This window comes from Malus sylvestris, chromosome 4 (assembly GCF_916048215.2).
Source record: "Malus sylvestris chromosome 4, drMalSylv7.2, whole genome shotgun sequence".
Classification (NCBI taxonomy): Eukaryota; Viridiplantae; Streptophyta; class Magnoliopsida; order Rosales; family Rosaceae; genus Malus; species Malus sylvestris.
The window spans coordinates 22796866-22817800 of NC_062263.1; the positions used below are offsets into that span (position 1 = coordinate 22796866).

A 20935-nucleotide genomic window follows, 5' to 3' on the forward strand; every position below is an offset into this window, starting at 1 on the left:
TAAATTTTCCTTCGAGACATGGAGAACAAACAATAGGTAAAGAATCAGAGGTATGAGAGACATTTGATTTTCTAAGAATCTGAGATACAATGGTATTATAGAGATGACCTAATTTGTGATGCCAAAGTCTTGATGTAACTTGTTGTCCAAGATATGCAGCCATATAAGCCTTCTGTGTTGAAACTGGATGTGTTGGAGAAATGATCAGATATAACCCATTACGGCACTGCCCTTTGTACAAAATCCTCACTGTGGTTTTTTCCTGAATCCAGAAATAAAAAGCATAAAAAATTAACCAGCAATTATTATCCAAACATATTCGATAGACAGATAGCATATTTTGTGTCAACTTTGGAACATAAAGAACATATTTTAATTGAAATGACTGCAGTGGAGTTTGAAGAGTTGAAGAGCCAATGTGAGAGATGGATAAACCTTCACCATTGGCTGTTTGAATAGACTCATGAGATGGATATGATGTAGTAAGAGAAAGATTATTCAAATTGGTGGTCATATGATTTGTAGCACCCGTATCAATAATCCAAACTTGTTGAGGTGGTGCAGAGGGCAGTTAAGTTGATATTGAATTCCCAGAAGCATTGTTGACATACATTGTAGTAATTGGAGATGAGGATCATTTCTGAAAACAGAACTCAACACTATGATTTGAATTCTCATAGATTTGATAACATTGAGATGCATTTCTGAATCTGCAAGTAGCAGCCATATGATTGTTCTTGCCACAAATTTGACACCTTTGAGATGCATTTCTAAATCTACAAGTATCAGCCAAATGATTTGTTTTCCCAAATATTTGACAAGGGATGACAGGAGGATTGCCAAACTGTGGAGCAGAACCAAGGATTCTAGAACCAGGATTACCTTTATTGAAAGCTTGCTTTGAGTTATTGAACTTGTTATTCGAATTAAATCTGCCCTTGTTCGTATTGTTGAAAGATTTGTAACTAGAGTTGGAGTTATAGGAAGTGTATGGCCGACCATATTGCATCTAAGACTGAAAATTTGAAGGTCTCTGAGTAAAATTAGGTGATTGAGCCACTAATGCATTAAGCATTGGAGTAGTATGAAGAGTCTCAATTATTACTTCTTCAGCAAGCAATTGTGACCGAAGATCTTTCAGAGAAATAACAGATTCACGCCCCCTTATCACAGACCTGATTTTATTATACTCAGATGGTAAGCCATTAACTGTAAGGATCACAATATCATCATCTTTAAAATAGACACCAGCAGTAGACAAATAATCCCTAGCTTATTTGATTCTTTGAAGATACACATTAATGGAATCAGTACCTTTCTTGATAGTTTGCAACTCAGATTTCATCTGAAATATGCTTGTTCGAGTAACAGTAGAAAATTGTTCCCTGAGACGAGTCCACAGGTCCTGAACACTTGTGCTTCTAATCGCACAGGAAATGGCCGGTGGTGATAAAGTAGCTGTGATAAGTTGCATCAATGCTCTATCATGCATCATTCAAACCAAATATTCATCAAATTCATTGCAAGCAAGAGACTGATTAGACTGTTGTCCAGAAGAAAGTTCGGAATCATCAAAATTTGGAGTAAGAAACCGAGATGGGCATGGTGTAGAACCATCGACAAACCCCATAATTCCATGACCTTCCAGTAAAAGCTGCATTTGGAAATGCCAAGTCAAGTAATTTGTATCATCCAATTTCATGGTTACAGAGGTTGAAACCGATGAAATTAGAGAAGTAATAGGAGATTGCAATATCTATAACTGATTGGCGGTCACCATTGTTGAATCTTCAAGAAAATGATGTACAGAGAACAAAACACAAACAGTTGGTGTGCACAACTTGAATTGAAGAAATTGTCCCAAAATTAGAGACGCAGAACCCTAAATCAGAAAGAAAGAACCTGTGATTGAAGAACAAGAAGGTAGCACGAGAAGATGGTAGTAGTACCAGAAGCAAAAATTCCAAGATCGAAGAACCGTCAAGTCTTTACGCTTGTACCAATGAGAAAGCTGATGAAGCTTTAATGGCGATTGATACCATGTTAACCAAGATTGATCTGTTGTAGTAAAGGAGATGAGTGCAGCAGAGAATGCAAAAACAGAGAGAGAGAGAGAGAAAGAAAGAGAGAACTTAGAGAGGGTTTCATATATTTGGATTTCCTAATTATCAAATAATTGAAAGAATCGGTAAGATTGGGAGTCGAATTATCCCAGAAGAAATAAAAGGTTGGTTGATAAAATGAAAATAAACAAATAAAAGGTTACGTTGTAATTTTTTTTTTAAAGAGAGACGATAGCTTTTATTGAATCAACAGAATTCAAACAACATCAACGAGGGCCTCCACAATCTGATTCGGAGGCTCCTCAAACCAACAAAAATCATTAGGAAAAGACATAGCCAATTTGGCCATACCATGTGCCGCAACATTCGTAGAACGGTGCACATAACAAACCTGAGAATCCACAAAGGTTCGCAAACTAGCACAAATGTCATCCACCATAAGATCCATAGAAGAAGACTCTTGGAATCGATGCTTGAACCACCTGCAACTAGGGGTGGGGAAACAGGTATAGGAACCGCGGGTAGGGGCGGGTAATTCAGGTTCTGGGTGGGTCCAAAATTTCTAAACACAAAACGGGGCGGGGCGGTTTGGGTATACTAAATTAGGGGGGCGGGGCAGATCCTAAAATATGAGGGAACGGACCCCCGTCCCGGCCCGTTTCTAGCATGAAAAATTAGGCCTCGATCTCCTCTTATTTGGGTTTGAGCTCAAGGGCTCATTTCATTTCACTCAGAGCCTAACTTTCTCCCAAAACCTTTCTCTACACAAGCCCCCAAAACCTAACTTGCTCCCACAGTCCCATCCCAGCCGAGCATGTATGTTATGCCCCAGATTGCAAGGCTCTTGGCCACGCAAATCGACATGACGATGCTTTGCTTGGTGCCTTTGATGGCAACCTCGCAGGCCCGTCGAAGCTCCTAGTCGTATGCGCTCGATTTCGCTATCGCAGGTGGTGGTGGTGTTACACTCGGTGGATCTCAATCGGACTCTGCTGTAGTTTATGGTAAAATATATAGATCTAGGTTTCTGAGTTTAGGGATTTAGGACTTTTGAATTAGGATTTTTGAAATTTCTGGGTTACTGAATTTAGGGGTATAATTTCTAAATTTTATGGATTTAATTGGTTTTGGTTTTTATTTTAGTTTAGCTTTGGAAAATCATGCTGTTTGCAAAAAGGATTTAATTAGTATTTTTTGCATCTTGGCATGGATTTCTATTCATTTTTAGAACTTCAATGACACATCTATTTTGATGTATTACCGCCATTTGCAAAAGGATTTTTTGCGTATATGATTAACTTTGAGGTTGCGAGATGGTTTCCGTTGCTAAAGTAAATAGTTTGTTACCGTGAATTAGCATTTAAATAGCAAATTGATTGTGTGAGTTTTGTTGGAGATGTGAAGATGATGTGAAGACGATGAAGATGATGTGAAGAGGAGAATGAAAAAGAAAAAAAGACACTGGCAGTGGCAGTATGCCCAAAATCGAAAGAAAAAAAAAGGTAATTGGACCCGTACTAAACCGGCCCATTTGAAATGGGCCGGGTTAGGTCCGATTCCCAAACTCAAAATCTCTCTACCAGGCCCGTGCCCAGCCCTACCTGCAATGAGTCACATTCCACAATAATGCGATCCAAATTCATTTCCATTGCCCAGCAAATTTCCTCATGGACTGCCAGAAACTCTACCATAGTAGAGCACGATGCAGAAGGTATTTGGCGAACAAAACCTCCAGCATAGCTACCGGCTTCGTCACGAAATACCCCTCCTACACCGCCCACATTCGACCCAGAAACTGTAAATAATAACGTTTAAGTATAATTTCCTATTTTGACAATGCAATTTGACTACTACACCATAAATGGTAACTTTGTTATTTAGTATTTTTACGTGTAATTAATTATATTATTAGATAATTATGTAACTTAAGAGTGTAATTTTGAAAATTATAGTGTAACCTTATCTCATACATTTGATGTGAACTTCATGTTGTATCTCAAACATTCGATGTGAACGTCATGCTGTAGTAAAACCATTATGATGTAATGTAATTTTATGATATTATTATTAAGGGAGGAGGAAGGGTTCAAAACTTTTACAATAATTTAGGAAGAAGAGTTTCGAAACCGAGACACATGGATGAAACCCAGACACTATTCACTAAGATAGTGGACCACATGCTCATTTCTTGGAAATGTGAAATGAGATGAAAAGAATAAAAGTAAAACCATTTAGTACTACAGTCTAATAATGTTCATCTTAATTTATAAGTGAAATGTCTTATATTAGAATCTTGTGATTGGCGAGTTTGATGTTAATTTATTCTCAAGGGTCCTTTAGAGCTCGTTTGGAAGTTTTTTTTTTTAAATGACTGAAAGCGTTTTTAGCGAAAATATTTTTGGATTCTAAAAACAATTAAAATGTTTTATGTAAGAAGCACATAACTGGTACTTGCAGGAAACATTTAAGTGTTTTTTATGATTCACTTGTTCTAAAAACATTTTTAATAAAAGCGTTTTCAGTCATTTTAAAAGCACTTCCAAACGAGCTTTTAACTACTAAACTATAGTAGGAAGTATTAGATTTAATTCTCATGGATGGTGAGTTCGAACTAATATATATGACTGACCCATTATGTAGCCTAATTCAAATTTCCTACCTCTTAATATAAATATATAGTCATATTGAAAGAAAAATAAAAGAATAAAAGAAAAACCGTAGCCAGGGCTGGGAAGCCATTTATTTGAATAACAAATCAATCTGGCCAATGTTAACGAAATCAATTGGGCCCAAATAATTTATCTCATCGCAGGCTAAGGAAGGAAGCATATTTCCACTTTTGGGAGTGACCTTGAACCAATCCTGCCCTCAAGTTTCTCCGACGTCAATCAAAGGATGTGAATACTGCCTTTAATTCATAACTGGTGTCATCAAGTTGATGCTAGCTATTTGTTTGTTCTGCGGAAACAAATCAACATGATTCAAATATGGTTTATATATATATATATATATATATATATATATATATATATATATATATATATATATATGTGTGTGTGTGTGTAGAGAGCTTTGAGAATTGAAAAGGGTTGGTGTTTATGGCATTTTTAACTACCGGGAGTGATTTCTACACGCCTTTTTTTACATTACGTTCACGCCTATTAAAGTTGACCACCCTTGATTTAAACCAAAGACCAAAAAAGAATAGTGGTGTACAGGATGTGAAAAAGTGTATGCAGAAGTCATTTCTCTTTTAACGACTCACCGATCGAGGGGTGTTTCGTATACGAAGAAGCAGATTCCAATGACAATGTAGCAGAGAATAAGAACCAATCCTTTCACATAATGTGAAGTCCCATCCTAAAAAAAATCAAGGTTAAAAACATATGAGAAAGTATGATATACTTAATACATATGAAGTTATGTATGATTAATCATGTGAGTATTACTTGTAGAGCAAGGGCTGCTGTGATCACTGCTAGAGCAAATGACACTGTCTCAATCAGATTGAAGTTCACATCCATGTTAACTCCCATTATCCAACCAACAACAGCGCAGCACGGAACCTGCGTCACGCGTATAGAAAAAAAAGAGTTTTTGTTAATGGAACTTTTGTTCTTCTGGTTTGGAAAGAGACTACAGTAATTGAGCTTAGGTTATGAACACAAACCACGAACATCGCGATCTGAGTTGCAGACCCCAAAGAGACTGCTAAAGATATATCCTGCCATTGTGCAAAATAGAAAAATGTAAACTTAATTATAACTTCCTGCAAGAAGAGGAGATCAATTGATCAAAGATATTAGGATTACTCACCAACTTGTTCTTGAGAGCAAATATGATCGATCCTGCGTGCTCAGCTGCGTTTCCAAGAATCGGTACAAGGATGAGGCTGAGGAAGCTGACTGACAAACCCCAGGATCTTGACGCATCCTAATATAATACACGAATTCAGTGAATGTGCATGTCTTGATGAGAAGGTTTACAAACCCACTAAACAACATAGTGTACTAATTAATTACCTCAATTGTGCCCACCACATACTCAGACAGCAAAGCTGTGATGGTAGTGACAACAAACAACCAAGCAAATCCACTCCAGAAACCGACCTCAGCCACATCTTCTTGAACATCCTCGTCGCCATCAACTTCCGATACCTGCTAAGTCGCATTTTTCCTAATTACTTAGCTGAGCTCTAACATTTCAACGACTTGTTTTTGTGAAAGGAAGCACTGAAAATGCAAGTTTAATGCACATATCATCAATTTCTTTAACATAAATACTCTTTGTTTTGGGATCTTCACTCTCTTAGTTCGGAATGAAGACTTGCATCACAAGTATGCCAAAAAAAAAAAAAAAAAAAAACAGATGAAAATTTTCGTCAATAGTAGCATGAATTTTCACGTAACGATTCTCCTGCATTATATAATTAGATTGATGCTTTTATTATATCATCTATTTCCTATGCAGTACTCATCAGCCAGAGGGTGGAATCATGAAAATAAAATCATGATTGCAGCAAAAAAATTAGGATAATTACTTGCTGAGATTCGAAATATCCACGGTGAGTCCACAGTTGGAAGAATAAGAATGCAGTATAAGAAAGTAGCATTACGATACTAAAGGCCCTTGAGATTTGGAGTGTTTGGTCCTCTGCTACTGCAGAGTCCCCAGCATATCGAAGCAACATCGGTAGCATGTGGCAGAATGTGCCTAGCAGTAGAAGAAGAGAGTTCACGTTCGCCTGTCTCTGATGGAAACAATATGCATATAAAGTTTATAAGAAAAAACAAGTCAGGTATATGCAGCAACATATGATTCGGATAATTTAAATAGAAAGTTCAAACCGAAGAATTATGGAAGTTAAAATCCGAAAATTATTCTTAGGGTTCATACTCTTTCAAATTTTTGCTCCCCTCTGAGGTTGGCAAGGCCACCGCAGAAAAGGGAGGTGCCAAGGACCAAGAGAAGGTTGGAAAGAACTGAACCCAAGAGAGAATACTTGAGCAAAGCTATGTTATTTTGGCTTAGAGCAGATATTGCTATGATCAGCTCTGTGGCATTACCAAATGTTGCATTCAGAAGCCCCCCAACTGCAAACCAAAACCACAAAGTATTGTGAGAGTCAAATTCTGTTAATGTCAATTTCATACTTCAGTCTCGTTCTCCAAGGGTTCGTCTTGTCAAGGATTGGATTAGATTAGATAACTCACTATATTCAAGATACGTTTAAAGAAGTAATGAAGAGATTAGAAGGCATAAAATTCATTAGTGTCTAATCCCTTCTAATCCATTCAAAACGAAAAATTATTCAGCTCTAAGTGCGTTCAACATAACCTTGAATTGTATGTTTTATCCAATACCATCAAATCCTAGGCACCAAACGAACTTTCATAAGTAACAATATAAAAAAATAAAAAATAAATGAGAACAGTTTACCTGTTGGACCAGTGTAGTATGATATTTGTCTGCAATTTGAAGTACAAAATCATAGTGGCAAAGATTAATCCAAGCATAATTTTGAAGAAAGTCTAACTGTTGTGTAAAACGCCTTACTCTGTAAGGAAACTGATCCGCTCAGCAAGTAAGGTTATTGCAAGTAAGCTCAGAGCGAAAATCCAGGGCTGTCAAAAGAAGGTAAGTCGTTTTAAACACGCCTTTTTATAGCCCGTAGTGATTTTCGTACTCCTGTTATGTCACTTGATTCTCTTTTGATTAAAAACTAGAAAGAAGGCAGGAATGCATGCAGAGAAAAAGGGTGCGAAAATCACCAAAAATGCTGCGTGAAAAAAATATTATAAAATATTCAATTTAGAGACCAACTGATAAAAAAAGGAGTACGAAATTCATCACCAAATTGTGTAGAATATTTATTGATAATTAAGTGAAAGCGCTCACCTTTCCAAAGCCATAGCACACAGCAATAATGGATAGAGGAATAGTGGGAAGGAGAACTGAAAGCTTAGTCCCAAAAAGAACAACTTGCAGATTTACAAGCAACTGCCTAAGGTGGCGGTTCTGAACACCAGCTGCTAGTGAAGGATCCGACTTTCTGCGCAGCGAAGACGCTGACATTTGCCTGGCTGTCTTGCCATGGTGGTGGTTCACCTCCTCCTCCTCCTCCCTTGTGTCATTGACAAGGTTGCCGTTTTCCAAGAGGCATTCTTGGTTGGAAGCCATATTTGGTTTGAGAGTTAGAAATCTAACTCCGGTGCAAGGGGACGGACATAAACACTCTGGTTGAGAGTAGAGAGAGAGAGAGAGAGAGAGAGAGAGAGAAATTATTATGCCATCTGAGTAATGAAGGGACACATATTGTATTGGCATGCATGGTGGCCAGATGTGGAGACGGTCACAAATACATGTCAGTCACAGAGCAAGTAAAACATTAACTCCATCAGTTTATTGTTGAGGTGTGCCATGAGTTACAAGGCCCATTCATATTGTTTCCCTTTGTGCATTGAAAGGGATCCACTCCTGATCTTTTCCACCTAATCCTCCTCATCAAACAATCCGGATTCTTGAAATTTGATCCAACGGCTACAAACACAGACCCATTCTAAAAGTTATAATAACTTTAGCCGTTGATCAAATTTCAAGGACCTGAATTGTTTGATGAGGAGGATTAGATGAAAGGGATGCGGAGAGAATACCTTCCCTTGTGCATATCATTTTTTTCAATACGAGTGTCATGAGTTTTCCTTTTGTGCATATCATTTTTTTCAATATGATATTCTAATTTACGAGAAAGATTATTTAAATTGAAGTACAATACGATATTCTCTATATTATTCTAATATACAAGAACGATGATTTAGATTGAGATATAATACGATCTTCTTTACATTTTTCTAATTTAAGAGAAAGATGATTCAGATTGCCGCTAGACCCTGCGTAAAGCGGGAGCCTTGTGCACTGGGTACGACCTTTTTTAAGAGAAAGATGATTCAGATTGCCGTATAAGAGAATGGGCAAATTTGCCTAACCCACATCTATCTGGCGCATCATATTACGAACTACATAAATTGCTCAAATATTCGTAGGAAAAGAAGAATTTGATTCACTGACCTCCCAAGTTCCAGAAGCCAGCAATCCTCGACTAATGTTTTAGGCAATTTTGGCAGTTGCTTGAGTTTCTCCTCTGAAGAAATTAAAAAAATATAAAAAATCCCATTCGGAATAACCATGTTATTTGGAAGCATTGGCAACGGCTATCTCCACCTCCCATGAAGAGAGAAGCCAGGCTTCTTTTGGGGCCTATATTTGTTCAAATTACCTCAACCATAACCTTGCATACTTTTGGCTTAATTTGGTGGATTAACATTAACCAATTTTGGTAAATATTATTAACCATCCATCCAATTAGTATTATGATGGATATTCTTGTAAAATCTAAAAACCACCACACTAAACAAGAATTAGAATTCACAGATCTGGGTTTGGCCAGTCAATCAAGAAAATGTTCCCGCATCCTTACAAGTTAGTAGCTCAGAATATCATTTTTTCAAAAAAAAAAAAAAAAAATGTCAATCCTTCGTGTCCAAGTCTTTATGTGTACTTAATTATCTTTAAACAACATCAATAATAATTAAAACAAACTAAGGATTGTTTAAATATCTTCAAAAGTTATTCTGCTACTTCCTACATCCCATATGCAATTGCAGAAAGATCAAATCTTGATATCAGCCACCCAAAAAAGGGGATCCCCTTGCCAATTTGGGACTTTGAATGGCTACTTCTCAAACAAATATAGCTTCTAAACCTTCTCTATTTGGTCGCCGTGGGAAGTTGCTTCTCTTGGTTTGATGCAGTATACACGAGATCCCAGATGCTTTACTTCAAGGCCAGCATCCTCGCAACCAGTGAAGAAAAGTGATTCATCCTCTTTTCCGATTCTGCGTCTCCAACTCATCAGAAATGCTGGCCGGGGAAAACTAAAAGAGTCTCCTGTGAGCAAGAGGTGAATAAGAATGAGAATAGTTTCACCAGATACTACTTATACTGGATGAATTTGTCAGCATAGTACCACCACTCTGTTCATCCTTTGCTTGAGGCTGTGCTTTACCATCCTTCGGCTTGTAAGATTTGAGGAGAAACAAAAGGGTTTTTATCAAATTTGGATACTGCTTCACATCTGCAAGTAGTCAAGAAAAAGGAACCATTAGCATACCGTTTATGTGCAGCTCCACGAATATTCAGTACCACAGACATCGGAATAAAGATTCCGACTCTCCAAGGTTTGAAGAAAGATACTTGAGTGAAATCACAAGAGGAGAAACTTACACAATAAGATATCACTAGCAATGATTAGGTCCCAGTCTGGATCAGCAGTAGGGAAACTGTCACCCCATGTATCTGAAAAATTAGTATCCATCTTATGAATTTAATAGAATCCCGATACAAATTTAAGAAACAGTCAGTCAATTAGAATTTCAACACACTATGTTTTTAGGCAGTAAAAGAAACCCGAGATAAAAAACAAAAGTAAAATAAAATGCTCAAGAGTGAAGAAACTGAAGGACAACTCAGTCCAGAAAAGGATGACATACGCTTTATATGAGGAAGGACAGGTGTAATTCCATTTACCCTGCAGTTATGAGCTATATTATCTTCAATTTCCTGATCATTATAGTCTGATGTCGTAATGTCAAGATTAAACAATCTTCGTAGAAAAATTGCCAAAGCACCCGTGCCACTGCCAATCAGTAGACAAACCAACATCAGCTTACAAGCAACATAAGGGTTTCCCCTATGTGAAAAAAGCATCTATGTGATGCAGTCAGTACCTATGATCAACACTAAAAAGTGCGAGGAACAAGAAAAAGAAAAGGATTCAAGCAATCCTTCCATGCAGGAGTAGATGATTGCATACACATATGGAAGTGAAACAGTCGAGAAATACCTGCCCAGTTCAAGACAATGCCTTCCTTCAATTGATGGCCTGTGTTCAACTAACCATTCTGCAAATGCAAATGTCCCAGGCCAGAGTAAATTGGCATTCAACTGATGAAACGAAAATTCTCGGACAACCAACTCCTGTACCAATCCGAATCACTTATCTTAGTTTATAGTACTAAAAGTTCTATACTATCAAACTCTACAAAGAAGCAATCAAGAACCAAGCTGAAATATAAACTAAAACTAGAACTCGAAATAACTCTTTTCGCGTTCAACGAAAGGCCGAATACCCCCTGAAATGAATGCACTTAAGCACTCAATTCCACGGAATTGAACTCATACATCTGCTTTTGAGTTTTGATTTATCCATGGAACAAATGCTACATATGAATGTAAATGTTGTTTCTAAACTATAATCGAACGCGTAAAATTAAACTCTAGCCTGTTTACGAAATTTCATTTCATTAAGTGATTTCAAATGGGAAAGAGATTAAAAAAACACAAATTCAACAAATCAGAACAGAAAAGAAAAAATACGAAAACTTACAGTTAGAAGAAGTGAAAGACAAATTCACGTTTCTGGGTGTTACCCAAATGAAGGAATAGACATACCATCCCAGGAAACTCGTGCCTCCTCTCTACGAAGTTTTGCTGGCTCTCTGTGTTTTCCTCACCTGCAATTTAGACCCACTAAGTTAGAGAGAGAGAGAGAGAGAGAGAGAGAGAGAGAGAGAATATACCACTGGAAGAGTCATCGTCGTCATGAAAAAGCGAAGATGGGGAAAAGAGAGCAATGTCCATCGTCGTCCTTCTTCTGCTCAGAAACAGAAGCTGCGAGGAGGCAAAACCTACCCGGAGAAGAAAACAAGGATTCGAAATTAAAATCCTGCCCCCAAAACAGTAAAATTTCAGAAATCAGTCTCAATATTTTGAGTATTCTTATTTTCTTCTTGTATTTTAGGGAAAATATTGTTAATTCCCCCCTTATATTTGAGAAACTCTTCCGGTTTACCCAACTTTTATTGGGAACTTTAACGAAAAGCTCCTGATACTATTTAATTTAACGAAAAATCACATTTTTATACTAAAAAATCAATCTTGGTACTATTCATTTTACCCTTTATTTTATCCTTATCAATAAAACTCAAAGTTTTCAAACCATTTTCATTAGTTTTCCTTAAAATTTTATCATTTGGTTTCCAAATGCAAATAAGCATGCGTTCACAAATTAGGAAATGAATCGTCTTCGAATCTCTGCCATCTAATAATTCTCATTAAACAATTCGAGATCTTGAAATTTGATCAAACGGCTACAAACAGAAGCCCACTCTAATAAGTTATAATAACTTTAGTCGTTGGATCAAATTTTAAGGATCCAAATTATACGATGAGAATGATTAGGTTGAAAGGATCCGGCCACAAATTAAACATCCAATACTTCAAAGTTTGATTTTTTTATTTTACTTTTTATAGAACGATTTTTTATATTAAGATTTGAAAGAATAAACCTCATCATCCACTAAATTTGTAACTTAGGAACACTTCTAATTTTGCTCTCCAAATTTTTTATATTTAAAATTAAAATACACTTTTTTTAACAAACGATAATATTTATAGTGAAAGTGGGCAAAGTCTCACATTGAGTTAGCCATAATAATGTGGTTTAAATGCGGCTTTTGCGAGAATTAAATCACCTTTCACTTATAAGTAAAGATAGAAATACCATAACACTAAATGGAAATTAAAAATATACTAAAAAGAAGTGCAAAATTATATTTTGAGAGTGCAAATAACAGGACCATTTAAACATATAAATGGAAGTGTTATTTTGAGAGTGCAAAATTATATATATATATATATATATATCAACGGAAGTGTTATTGGCACTCCAAAAATCTTATTCTACACTCCTCGCAAGTGTAGAATGAGATTTTTGGAGTGCCAATAACAATTTTCATATATCAAATGGGAAGGAAGGATTGCAATGTTTGGCAAAAGGGAACGAAGGAGGATTCGAACCGCCAACCTCCCGCATAGAGTTTGAAAGACCAATAAACCACTGAAACAGGTCAGCCTCCCTCCCTCTCGCCCCTCTCTTTCTCTCATATCGGCTTCGCCGGAGCCACCGAATCCATCGCTTCTAGGGTCCACCACCACCACAAACCCAGCCGCTAGACTTAAAGCCCGAGTCCATCAGGATTCCATAGTTTCCGATTACTTCTTTGTTATGAACACAAGGACCGCCACTATAAATAAATTTGCCCGCCACTCTCTCTAATTCAAAGAGTTACTATTTACTTCTCTTCACCAAAGAAGCGCTGCGCTGCGATGACGACAGAGACATCAGAGGACGCCGTACGCCGTCGCACTGCGGTTTTCGACTACCGCAAAAAGTTACTCCAGCACAAGGAGCTCGACTCCCGAGTTCGCGCAGGTCAATTCCGCACCCCCAAACCCTACCCCTTTTTCAGTTATCAAATTAATTGTTCAAATTAGTAAGCTTTTAGTATGCTCTGCTCTCCCTTTTAGGGTTTCGATTCACATTTCACTTGAGCGATTCTGTTCTGGTTTAGGTTTGTTTGGGGCTTTCTGTTGTGAATTGGGAAATTTAGATATTTTGAAGAAACACAATTGATTTGTTTTGCAATGGTGGGACGGTTTGCAGTGAGAGAGAACTTGCGGACTGCAAGGAAAGAATTTGGGAAAACTGAAGATGATTTGAAGTCCCTTCAAAGCGTGGGACAGATTATTGGTGAAGTTCTTCGGCCTCTCGATAATGAACGCCGTAAGCAGATTGTTTGCTTAATGCTTGTTTCATTGTTTAAAGTTTAATTGTTGGAAACCCTGTTAGAACTGCCAATCTAATGGCCTTTGTGTTTGTTGCCTCAGTGATTGTGAAGGCCAGTAGTGGTCCTAGATATGTCGTTGGGTGTCGCAGTAAGGTTGACAAAGAAAAACTAGTAACTGGCACTCGCGTTGTTTTGGATATGACGACTTTGACGATCATGCGGGCTCTTCCCAGAGAAGTAATTATTATCTGATTATTTATTATAAAGTTTGACACTTTACTCATCTATTCATGAGCATTCTTTCATATTGTTGGCAGGTTGATCCCGTTGTATATAATATGCTTCATGAAGATCCTGGTAATGTTAGTTACTCGGCTGTGGGAGGACTATCAGATCAGATCCGAGAACTTAGAGAATCCATAGAACTGCCGCTAATGAATCCTGAACTTTTTCTTAGAGTGGGGATCAAACCTCCCAAGGTAATTTTAAACTGTTGTTGGTGTTCTTCATATTCTTAGCAATATTTTCAGAAACCTAGGAACTTGGAATTTTCAAATAGAGCTTTTTTTTTTTTTTCTTATTGTATTTACCTTTCAAATTTTTTCAGGGTGTTCTTCTGTATGGTCCTCCGGGAACAGGGAAGACATTACTAGCCAGAGCAATTGCTAGTAACATAGATGCTAACTTTTTAAAGGTTATTCATTCTTCTAGATAGCAGCTTGTTTATGACGTTATAAGTTGTATTGCTGCATATGTTGTTAAGTGTTTCTTTGAACAAGACTAGAATGTTTTTAATTGTTTCAACTTATCTTTGATATTGGCTACTGGCTACTGCTATCCCTGGCCTAGGTTGTATCAAGTGCCATTATTGATAAATATATTGGTGAAAGTGCAAGATTGATAAGGGAAATGTTTGGTTATGCCCGTGATCACCAGGTATGAGCTTGAAATTGTTTTAGCATTATAACATTAAATATTCCTATTTGAAAGCATGCTTAATTTTGTTGACTTTGTGTCTAGCCTTGTATCATTTTTATGGATGAGATCGATGCTATTGGTGGACGACGTTTTAGTGAAGGGACTAGTGCAGACCGAGAAATTCAGCGAACTCTCATGGAGTTGCTGAACCAGTTAGATGGATTTGAACAGCTTGGAAAGGTAAGTATATTTTGATTTAAATCAAGATTAATTTTTTTGGTTTGGTCACAACAAACAGATGAAACTTGCTTACTGGTCATGCTTGTATAAACCTTTAATGGCGTAAAAGTAGATCATAGCTTGGCATGGATGATGGAAGTTGATTAATTTCATTTCGCAGGTGAAAATGATCATGGCAACTAATAGGCCTGATGTCCTGGATCCTGCACTTCTGCGTCCTGGGCGACTCGACCGCAAGATAGAGATCCCATTACCTAATGAGCAATCAAGAATGGAAATTCTCAAAATCCATGCCGCCGGGATTGCCAAACATGGGGAAATTGATTATGAGGCAGTTGTGAAGCTTGCTGAGGTAAGCATGATTATCTATTTCAAAAGAGTCTGTTACATGCTTTACCTCAATGATTCGATGCATTGTCTTCATTCAGGGTTTTAATGGAGCTGATCTCCGTAATGTCTGCACTGAAGCTGGGATGTCTGCAATCCGTGCAGAGAGGGATTATGTCATCCATGAAGATTTCATGAAGGTACTCGTTAAATATAGTACTGATGTTTTACTCTATTAAAAATGATGAGTAATGAGATGAAATGAGCCTTAAAAACTACATGGGCCATGGTCTCAGTGATGTGGCATGAAAATCGATAATGTCCATTCCTGAAAATTATGGAAGTCCCAATGCTTCATTTGGAGCTACTCCCATACCTTGTTCTAACAGTTAGAGATGGAACCCAAGAATGTCTTTGGCGGTGTTTGCGGAGCTATTTCATGTTGTTCTAGGTCACAATCTTTAACTTTCTCTTTTGATTGCTTTGTTGGGTTTGACACCTATGGGGTTCAACTACCTACTATCTTAAAGGTTGTCGAACCCAAGACCTCAAGGAACAGAACAAGAGTGTGCTACTAAAGTCAAGTGTCGTCAAATATTTGGTGTTTGTCTTGCTCGTTTGGCACTGTGCATGCAAACAATCGATTTTTTATATCTTGATTCTAAGTGTGTTTTTTATGTCTCAGGCTGTACGGAAACTGAACGAAGCAAAGAAACTTGAATCTAGTTCCCACTACAACGCAGATTTTGGGAAGGAATGAAACCAAATTTGAATGTTGAACCTACATGAAGAGTTATGTAAAAGTTAAAACTCCGATCATGTTCGGGCGGTTGTGCTGTATTTTCTTTACGAGATGTGGCTGGTACCCGGTGGTACTGCAACATAGCTTCTAAGAATGTGTTTACCACCAGACTCGCATTTTGAATTGCATTTCGAAGGCGCCATTTACTCGTTTGAGTCTTATTTTGGTATTACGATTCTCGAATGTTTAATTGCTAGTTCAGATTCAAGGTGTTTTCTGTACAGCTGATATTTGGGGTTGTCCACATTCAATCAAATTTCTTGTATAATCTTGTACGTTTTATGCTAAATAAACCCTGATTTTTCTTATTAATAGATAATAATAGCATTAGTAGCTTATTGTTAATAAATATTGTCGTTTCCTTTTGCGAATAAACAAATGTCCGTAAGATTTAAAAGTCTGAGACATTGAAGCAAACATAAAGAATGTAAGTCAATGTCCAATTTGGGGTTCAAAGATTAATTATTTTCACAAGTTTGCTTCTTTCATGAGAACAGGAGCAGATACTGCTATGATTCATCGGCATTAAGCTGGATGCTCTGTCTCCTTCCAAATCGTCTTTCTCACCGTTACAGTCAAGGAATGCTGCTGATGAATCCAACTCCTCGTCGGCAAGACATCTTGGGACCGTATGCATTACAAATGTAGTAACTGCATTGATGATACAAGCTTTCGCAACACAAAACTAAGTCGTTATATGTCGCTACAATGGTTGGCAACTCATGATTTGTCTGAGAACCGTTGGTACATTGAGCGACGACTTTTTACTGTAAGGGGAAACCCTCCTCATGATTCGTCTGAGCACCGTTAGTTAGTACATTGGGTGACGACTATAACTGTAAGGGGAAACCCTCCGCTCTACCGCTCTACCGCTTATCAGCGTGCGTATCTTCGGAGTTCTCTTAGCACTTTCGACATTTACAAAGCGGCCAATAAAATAAGAATCTCTGATGATCGAGCTCCAACGCTTGGACACACACTTACATTGTAAAACAAATTTAGTGCAGGTAAGGCGGTAAAAGATTTCAACCTACACACCGTCAGGAAGATCATCAATTGATGATGAAGACGATCTCTTTGATCTTTTGAACTGACGAGAGGTTCGCAATCGGAGAGACGTCCGGGATGTCTTTCCTTTTGTATTGGAGGACAACATTCTGCTACTCTTGCTCAACTCTGGTAACTTTGCAGATGTGGGTGGCAACGTCTTTAGCCGCATCACTTGATGTCTCAATCCCTGCAAGATTAGGGTACTCATAAAATAAAACAAGAGTCGCTGACGCTATATTTTTATTGAAGTATATTTTAACATAGACCTCAAGAAAATGTTGGGTGGACATGTTGGAAACTTTGATTGATACGTTGTAAACATAGACCTCAACATATGGTCGATACTTGGTAGTTACAATAAAGGAATTCTCAGAGTCGATGCTATCTCGGAGTTTCCCAACATAGTTCGAAAATCTAGATACAATCTAATCTCCATCCTGTTGAGCTATACATTTTCACAAACAAAATATATTAGCAAGTCTTATTAAAAACAGGGAGACTTAAAAGCAAAAATAAAAATAAAAATAAAACCTCTACACCCGCACACATGTGGACCGCAATGTATGACAAGTCTGATGGAGTTTGTCATCTACATGGCAACCAAATATAGAGGTCATGTGTGTCTAGAACTCTCCAAAACTCCCACATTCTCCACTCAAGTGATGGCTTTCTCTCAACATCTCCACACCATAGGAAAATAGCATCCTACTAACTTCAACTGCCATGTCCACCATTCGCCTATAAAAAGGCATCGAACCAAAGAAAACGGGGAGACAAAAAAAAACGAGGAATAACGAGAATGCCGGAACGGCTACAAAACCTTATAAGGCTACATTGTGACTAACTGGTTTTCTAATGAATAACAAAGCACTCTATTTATAATAAACTAACACTAACCCTAATACTAACAAGCTAGGCCCAAACTAAACTTATAAGAAAAATCAAACAAAATAATACCTAAAATACTAATATATTCCAACACCCCCTGTCAAACTCATGGCGATATACGACATGAGTTTGCAAACAAGCAGATGCGGACTGGTTTTGTTAGGCGGACTGGCAGGCATGCAAACTTGACTTGACTTGACTGGCAAACTTGACTTGATTCTTGACTTGACTTGACTAGCAAACTAGCAAATTGGTTCTTGATTCTTGATTCTTGATTCTGGTTGGCAAACTGGCTAGAGTTGAAAGTATGGAAAGAACCCGTCACTAAACGAACGAGATTTCCATATCTCAATTGTAGCAACGAACAAACAAACACAACTATCACTTGAGTGGTCATAGGTCCAAGTACTCGAATGATCACATAACAATCCCAAACAGGCCAACAACTAGTGGGCCTCGAACTTTAAACCAAAAATGACCAAACAACCCATTTTTTCTTATGCCCATGTGGGAGTTAAAACCTCCAACCTTTTCTCTTTCCTTTTCTTGTTTCTTCCATTTCTTCTCCTTTTTAATTCATGTTTTTCCTCTTTTCTCCTTCATGCTCTTTCTTTTTTCTGTGCGTTCGTCTTTTTTATTTATTTTTATTTTTATCTCCTTCTTCCTCTTTCTTGGGATGACAACGCAAAAACAAGTTTTGATGCAGACAGATACGGGTACAAAGATGCAGATTCAAGGGGTGTGGGTGCAAGGTTTTCAGGGCTTATGCACATGACAACGAGGGACGACGGATTGCGGAAGCGCATCAAGCTGTAGGTGCAGTGGTGCGGCTATGAGGCTATGGCAAAGTGCAGGGCAAAAACGAACTCGATCCGAGTTTGGGTTCTCGGATCTGGGCTTCGTCAAAACAAATGGTGGACAGTGAGGAAGACAATGATGAATCGAGGTTGAAGGTGGGTTCATGCGGCAGCAGTTGGCGGTGCAAGTTCTTCGGGATCTGATCAAGACAGCATACTTGGTGGGTTAGTTCTAGTGTAGTGACAGCAGGGAATGCGAGTACGGCAAGGGAAGCAGCTGGTTCAACAGGTGGTGGTGCGAACAACGAGTTCAATTGATAGCCACAAAATCGATTCAAGCAGCAGGTGGTGAGGCACGACAAAGCTTCAGCAATTTTTATTTCTATTTTTTTTTTTCAAAACTAATACTGAAAACTAATCTCAAACAAACAACTAATTGATACCAATAAAGAACAGATTAAATCATGAATGATCAAACATGCTCTGATACCAAGTTGAATAACGAAAATGCCAGAACGGCTACAAAACCCTAGAAGGCTACATTGTGACTAACTTGTTTTCTAATGAATAACAAAGCACTCTATTTATAATAAACTAACCATAACCCTAATGCTAACAGGCTAGACCCAAACTAAACTTATAAGAAAACTCAAACAAAATAATACCTAAAATACTAATATATTCCAACAGGAAGGACTCTGCAGAAATTTAGAGAGCAAATAAGCAACGAAGCACCAATCCCATTACTAGCGATTCCGAATTGAGTCTTGCAGGGAAAGGGAACAAACCACAAACAACAATCAGACAGTATAAAACCTACGTTTCTCTTCTCTTCATTCTTTGTTTCCAGTAATTTTGTTTTGCAAGTAGGTGTCTTCTTGAATAAACTTTTGTTAGCAAAGAACCCTATACGCTAGCAACCCTTACCTTCCTCTATACCTGCAACAACAACATGAAGCAGTCCAAAAATGGTAGCAGCCACATGTTTTCTTTCTGCCTAAATCTGAATAGAACAAAAACACACAAGAGCTTTGCTCCTGCCACTGCCGTCAACTCCATGAATTTCTTGTGGGTGGTCTAAACCACCCTTGAAGTTCCAACCAAGTGATCCATGCTCCCCAAAAGCTCCGTGGGAGTCCCGGCACCATGCTCTATCTTCTCAAAATTAAAGATTTCAAGCACTGCATCAACCAAACACCACAATACCATCGCTCTTCAACTGTCGTCTCCAGCAATCTTCTAGAAGAAGCCCAAAGGCAGTGGAATCCACAATTTGAGGGCAATAAACCAAGTGATGTAGTTGGGCACACGAATCCAGACTATCAACAAATTCGACAGAGGTTCAAAGAAGAAGATGGCAACAGTGGTCAGTGTGAAGAAGTTAAAGAATGCAACATTTGCATCACCACTTCTCATGTCAAACAGAAGACAAAGCCAAGGACAGCACCAACGACTTCAACGCCACCATTACACAACCACCACACAAATCTGAGCATGATGATCCAGGTGGCAAGCTCATAGATTCGTACGGACAATTATTGTTGTCGGTAGTCACGGACAACGAGAAAGAAGAGGCCACATAACAGTTCATTTTGGGACTAAACAAGGCAGCCAGGAGTTGTAGAAAAATGGACAATGCGCATGGATGCATAGAAGGATTGCTGGAAATGAATGTACTCTTTCTTTTGTTAATCACCCTCAATGCGATGACGGTATAAGGATTAATTGAAGGAAACCAGTATAACATGGGGTTCTAAAAGTCTATTTAAAGGTCAAAATGAGGCTCCCAAAAATCTACTGCACAAAGGGCTTCCTGTTTTCCTATCGTTTCTATGGAGTTAGTAGTGAGAACAAAGAGCATTGTTTCCTTCCTCATATAATGATCGCTACTCTAAATATTAAGACATGTCACTGCAATTTTCTTAAAAGTCTCCAAAGCTTTCATAAGTTCCATGAAGAAAGGAAATGCAAATAGCACGTGATGAAGAGCAAACAAATGGGGATGCCATGCATGTGATTCCCTAGAAAAGGGGACAAAATATTATTAGAAAATGGTGAAAGGATGGCAAATCCTGATCATGCATCACCATAAGGAAAGCCATTCACGTGGCATTGGAAGTTTGAAGTTGAAAAGTCCAAATAAAAAAGGGCCTTGTTCTCTCT

At 38.0% G+C, this 20935-nt stretch overlaps 3 protein-coding genes across 5 annotated transcripts; 1 reads left to right on the forward strand and 2 right to left on the reverse strand.

Annotated features, from left to right (window-relative positions):
- Positions 1–4767: 4767 nt before the first annotated feature.
- Positions 4768–9293, reverse strand: LOC126617808 (vacuolar cation/proton exchanger 3-like). 2 transcript variants are annotated; one of them, XM_050285868.1, is made up of 12 exons: positions 9132–9293; positions 7962–8299; positions 7620–7687; positions 7503–7531; positions 6960–7156; positions 6679–6813; positions 6086–6220; positions 5880–5996; positions 5734–5787; positions 5513–5629; positions 5329–5423; positions 4768–5021 (listed from the first exon to the last, which is right to left on the reverse strand). In XM_050285868.1, exons 2-12 carry the CDS (start codon positions 8241–8243, stop codon positions 5009–5011), a joined length of 1242 nt encoding a protein of 413 aa, XP_050141825.1. In that variant the 5' UTR covers positions 8244–8299; positions 9132–9293; the 3' UTR covers positions 4768–5008. The 2 variants fall into 2 exon arrangements, with proteins under 2 accessions (XP_050141825.1, XP_050141824.1); XM_050285867.1 differs by having other exon boundaries at positions 6604–6813; positions 9132–9291.
- Positions 9294–9471: 178 nt separating this feature from the next.
- Positions 9472–11869, reverse strand: LOC126617629 (uncharacterized). The gene is made up of 7 exons (XM_050285650.1): positions 11702–11869; positions 11574–11635; positions 10966–11099; positions 10613–10758; positions 10347–10418; positions 10090–10197; positions 9472–10010 (listed from the first exon to the last, which is right to left on the reverse strand). The coding sequence occupies exons 1-7, from the start codon at positions 11760–11762 to the stop codon at positions 9820–9822; spliced, it is 774 nt and encodes a 257-aa protein (XP_050141607.1). The 5' UTR covers positions 11763–11869; the 3' UTR covers positions 9472–9819.
- Positions 11870–12967: 1098 nt separating this feature from the next.
- On the forward strand, positions 12968–16305 carry LOC126619949 (26S proteasome regulatory subunit S10B homolog B-like). Of its 2 annotated transcripts, XM_050288385.1 has the most exons (10): positions 12969–13395; positions 13627–13746; positions 13851–13987; positions 14068–14229; positions 14358–14444; positions 14600–14686; positions 14771–14908; positions 15069–15260; positions 15337–15435; positions 15921–16305. In XM_050288385.1, the coding sequence occupies exons 1-10, from the start codon at positions 13290–13292 to the stop codon at positions 15993–15995; spliced, it is 1203 nt and encodes a 400-aa protein (XP_050144342.1). In that variant the 5' UTR covers positions 12969–13289; the 3' UTR covers positions 15996–16305. The 2 variants fall into 2 exon arrangements, with proteins under 2 accessions (XP_050144343.1, XP_050144342.1); XM_050288386.1 differs by lacking the exon at positions 14358–14444 and having other exon boundaries at positions 12968–13395.
- The last annotated feature ends 4630 nt before the right edge of the window (positions 16306–20935 follow it).

Coding starts and splice junctions, on each gene's coding strand:
- LOC126617808 (XM_050285867.1), bottom strand. CDS start 8,243: ATGGCTTCCAACCAAGAATGCCTCTTGGAAAACGGCAACCTTGTCAAT. Junction 7,532..7,619: donor CGGATCAGTTTCCTTACAGA/GTAAGGCGTTTT, acceptor TTCAAATTGCAG/ACAAATATCATACTACACTG. Junction 6,814..6,959: donor GGGAGCAAAAATTTGAAAGA/GTATGAACCCTA, acceptor TGTTTCCATCAG/AGACAGGCGAACGTGAACTC.
- LOC126617629 (XM_050285650.1), bottom strand. CDS start 11,762: ATGGACATTGCTCTCTTTTCCCCATCTTCGCTTTTTCATGACGACGAT. Junction 11,636..11,701: donor CGACGATGACTCTTCCAGTG/GTATATTCTCTC, acceptor TCTAAATTGCAG/GTGAGGAAAACACAGAGAGC. Junction 10,198..10,346: donor TGCTAGTGATATCTTATTGT/GTAAGTTTCTCC, acceptor GACTACTTGCAG/ATGTGAAGCAGTATCCAAAT.
- LOC126619949 (XM_050288385.1), top strand. CDS start 13,290: ATGACGACAGAGACATCAGAGGACGCCGTACGCCGTCGCACTGCGGTT. Junction 14,230..14,357: donor TGGGGATCAAACCTCCCAAG/GTAATTTTAAAC, acceptor AAATTTTTTCAG/GGTGTTCTTCTGTATGGTCC. Junction 15,261..15,336: donor CAGTTGTGAAGCTTGCTGAG/GTAAGCATGATT, acceptor GTCTTCATTCAG/GGTTTTAATGGAGCTGATCT.